At 30.6% G+C, this 3,219-nt stretch overlaps 1 protein-coding gene across 1 annotated transcript; it reads right to left on the bottom strand.

Annotated features, from left to right (window-relative positions):
* Positions 1 to 1,418: 1,418 nt before the first annotated feature.
* LOC146915327 (heavy metal-associated isoprenylated plant protein 39-like) lies at positions 1,419 to 2,980 on the bottom strand. Its single transcript, XM_085717753.1, has 3 exons — positions 2,744 to 2,980; positions 2,358 to 2,433; positions 1,419 to 2,035 (listed from the first exon to the last, which is right to left on the bottom strand). The coding sequence occupies exons 1-3, from the start codon at positions 2,747 to 2,749 to the stop codon at positions 1,731 to 1,733; spliced, it is 387 nt and encodes a 128-aa protein (XP_085573879.1). The 5' UTR covers positions 2,750 to 2,980; the 3' UTR covers positions 1,419 to 1,730.
* Between the last annotated feature and the right edge of the window lie 239 nt (positions 2,981 to 3,219).

Genomic DNA, 3,219 nt, shown 5'->3' with positions numbered 1-3,219 from the left:
ATAAAATAAATATCCAACAAAAATAAACAGAGGTTCATCTTAAAACTCTAACCTAAAAAGAATTAGTTACATATGGTAGATAAAAACAAATTACTAAAGATAAAAACATACTTTAGAAAATCAAGGAGAAGATAGAGACTCCTCCAAAGCTCTAGAATTGCCTTCCTCTTGAACTGCCACAGTTCTGAACGAGAAAATCAAAATGAGGAAGACTGGTATTTATAATGAAAGTTTCTAACTATACATGTGGGCTTTTCCCACAAAAAAGCAGGAAAAGACGCTCGTGCCCCGCCCATTTTGGATGCTCAGGGCGCATGCACCATGCTCTAGGCGCATGGTATGTTTTTGCCTTGCTCTAGGCTCATGGCATGTGCTCTAGGCGCATGGTACTGCCTCTCGGGTCTAGTTTGTCCGATTTTCCGTCGTTTTAGGTCTTTGTCTTCAAATAACTAGCCTCGAAACTTGCGAACATAATTCCTCCCACTGTAAAGTCTCTTGAGGTCTCTTGAATCTTCATTCTTGGTCTTCCTAAAGTCTTCACAAATCTTCGCATGTTATTGATTTGCCAATTTGCATGATTTCTTCGTGAATTACTTCAAAAACCTCCTAAAATTGCTATGTTTCGGGAAAATTAGAATTACAGACTCAAATATAGAAAACATTACAAAAGTCCCGAACTCATAGGCAATCGTTCTAATACTCCTCCTTTTTGCTGCGAAAACCTAATGAAAATAACTGAAAAACATCCTAAGAATAACGTAAGATGACCTGTCATCAATAGCCTTAACTGAAGAGTTCATTTCTTGTCGAAAAAAGTACGCCTAAACAGATAACGCATCCGTTCTCTCATGATAACTTCTTAATGTCAACATTGAAAGGACAATTTATAAAACTCAAGTTATCTATATTAGTATGGTTTTCCTTTTCACACACTATGCATCTTTTCCTTTTATTTCCTTTATCATAATAAGTCTATACGTTTCTTCGATCTCTAATTGTGCGTTTGTGACCTTAAATGTATTAACTAAGAACATTTTTATGAATCTAACTTGAATCTTAAATTGATCTGTCAAATTCATTTGTTGAAGTGAAACATTTTTGTCAAGATAATTATTTAGAACATCAGTGACTTTTAGACATACAAAAAAGATTACATTTCGGTAGTATTTTTTTAATTTTTTATCATAAAAATTGACATAGCCTAGGATAACGTGCATTTTTGATTTTGAATTTTTTATTTTTTTTATCAAATAGCCTACTTGTTGAGATTCAAATATTTTAAATGTAGAGAAATGAAGAGTTTGAAGTTCAAACCTCGACCCTTATATAATATTGTCCTTATAGCTATCAAGTGAGTTGTGCTTTAAGAACACAAAAAGTTCTTTTTATCTTATGAGATTCAGAACATTGCTTATGAATTTAATTAAACCAAACTCTCAATTCTTATTTTCAAGATAACTCAACCCACATTTTTGAATACAGAGTAGTATCAAGACAACAAAAAATTCAAAATATTGCTACCTCACAAAATAATGTACAATTTATAATCCCTTCTTCAACATCCTTTTTTTCTTAGCTTAGATAAGAGAAACGGCCAAAAACTAAGAACAAGAAAAGAAGAATAAAAAGGAATATCATCAAAAACAACAATAACCCTCCAAACCCCAACTTCTTCTCATGTTCTCATTTATTTAACTACTCTCAAATTCCATAAATAATATTTCAATCTTTTAACAAATAACACACCCACTTGGAGACTCTTCCACAGTTATGTAATAGTAATAAGGATATGGTTGTCTCATTTGATTATAATATGTTTCATAAGCCTTCACAAGATCAGCCAATTCTTCTTTTGGGTCCTTTTTCTTTGGCTCCTCTTTCTTTTTTTCCTCTTTTTTCTCTTCTTTGGCTGGTCCAACAGAAACTATTTCAGCATGACATAGTTTCCTTAACTTTCCCACCACATCAACAGTATCTATGTCTCCAACTAATGTCAGTTTTTGATCCTTCATGTCCACTGAAACAGACTCAACCCCTGAAAAAGAAAATAACAAAAACAATTATTAAAAAAATACTTTATTCCATTTTTCTTCCTTTATTTTTAGAGTATAAAAAAGTACTCCCAAAATAAGTGACTTTGTTTGATTATTATACTATTCACAGAACGTTCTTTGACCAATGTATATACGATGTTGAATTTGTCTCGATAAATATTTTTATAATATCAAATTTTTATGATTTTCATTAATACATTATTGAAGATCAAAGATGTACATTGACATGTGTGCAACAGTCAACAAAAATATATATCAAATTCTCATATAATTATTAGATGATTAGATATTGAAATTCCATACCTGAAAGACCAGATACAGTTTTCATGGCTTTTTTCTTGATTCTATCATCATAGAGTTCTACCTTTAGCACTATTTTCTGTCAAAGACAAATCAAAGAGCTTTTAATTATTATAATTTCAAACCATGAAAAATTAAAAGAGTAGTCTCCAATTGAATATTCAAAAGGGAAATTAAAGAAGAAAAATATTTAAAAAGGCTTGTAATTCGATTACCAAAACATGATCTCAAACTTTGAGTATAAACAAAAATTATAGTTGATAAATCAAACATGGAAAGGGACAAAATTGGAAAAATTGAGAAATGGTTTGAGTGAATTTATAGGTTATAAAATTTCATCATTAGGAGAGAAAACTGGCAACAAAAAAAAAAAAGGTACGTATTCTCACCTGCATATTGATTTGAAGCTAGTGAGTAGTGTTGCTAAAGAAGGTCAAGAGAATTGTGTGTGAGTGTGTTTTGAGGAAGAATGATGTTCTGATTGAACTGTTAAACTAAGCTTCCACAAGTTTTTATTATATACAAAGTGCTAAGAAATTAAATACTAGAATAGAGACAAAGTCTAATAAAGTCAATACTAATTTTGTGAATTAGCTTTGGTGACTTGGTCAGCATAATACAGCCGTGTAAGACCTGAAAAGCCATTTTATAAAGTTTTAAACTTTATGTCCTGCTTTATGCCACCACAAATATCACATATGAATTCAAGAATGAAGAGTCATGAGGAATCCTAAACAGTGAATTTATTTGGCCATATCTCAAACGACTAATTTCAAGTATAATTATTTTAAACATAGTAAGTTGTATCTTAAAATTAAATGTTTATTATTTAAACAATTTTTAATTTCATTTTACTTTTCAATTA

The sequence above is a fragment of the Medicago sativa genome, chromosome 6 (genome assembly GCF_051527215.1).
Source record: "Medicago sativa cultivar Bolivia chromosome 6, Bolivia_mono, whole genome shotgun sequence".
In the NCBI taxonomy this organism is placed as follows: Eukaryota; Viridiplantae; Streptophyta; class Magnoliopsida; order Fabales; family Fabaceae; genus Medicago; species Medicago sativa.
Note: the sequence above shows the minus strand (reverse complement) of the source record. Positions and strands in the feature narration are given on the sequence as shown.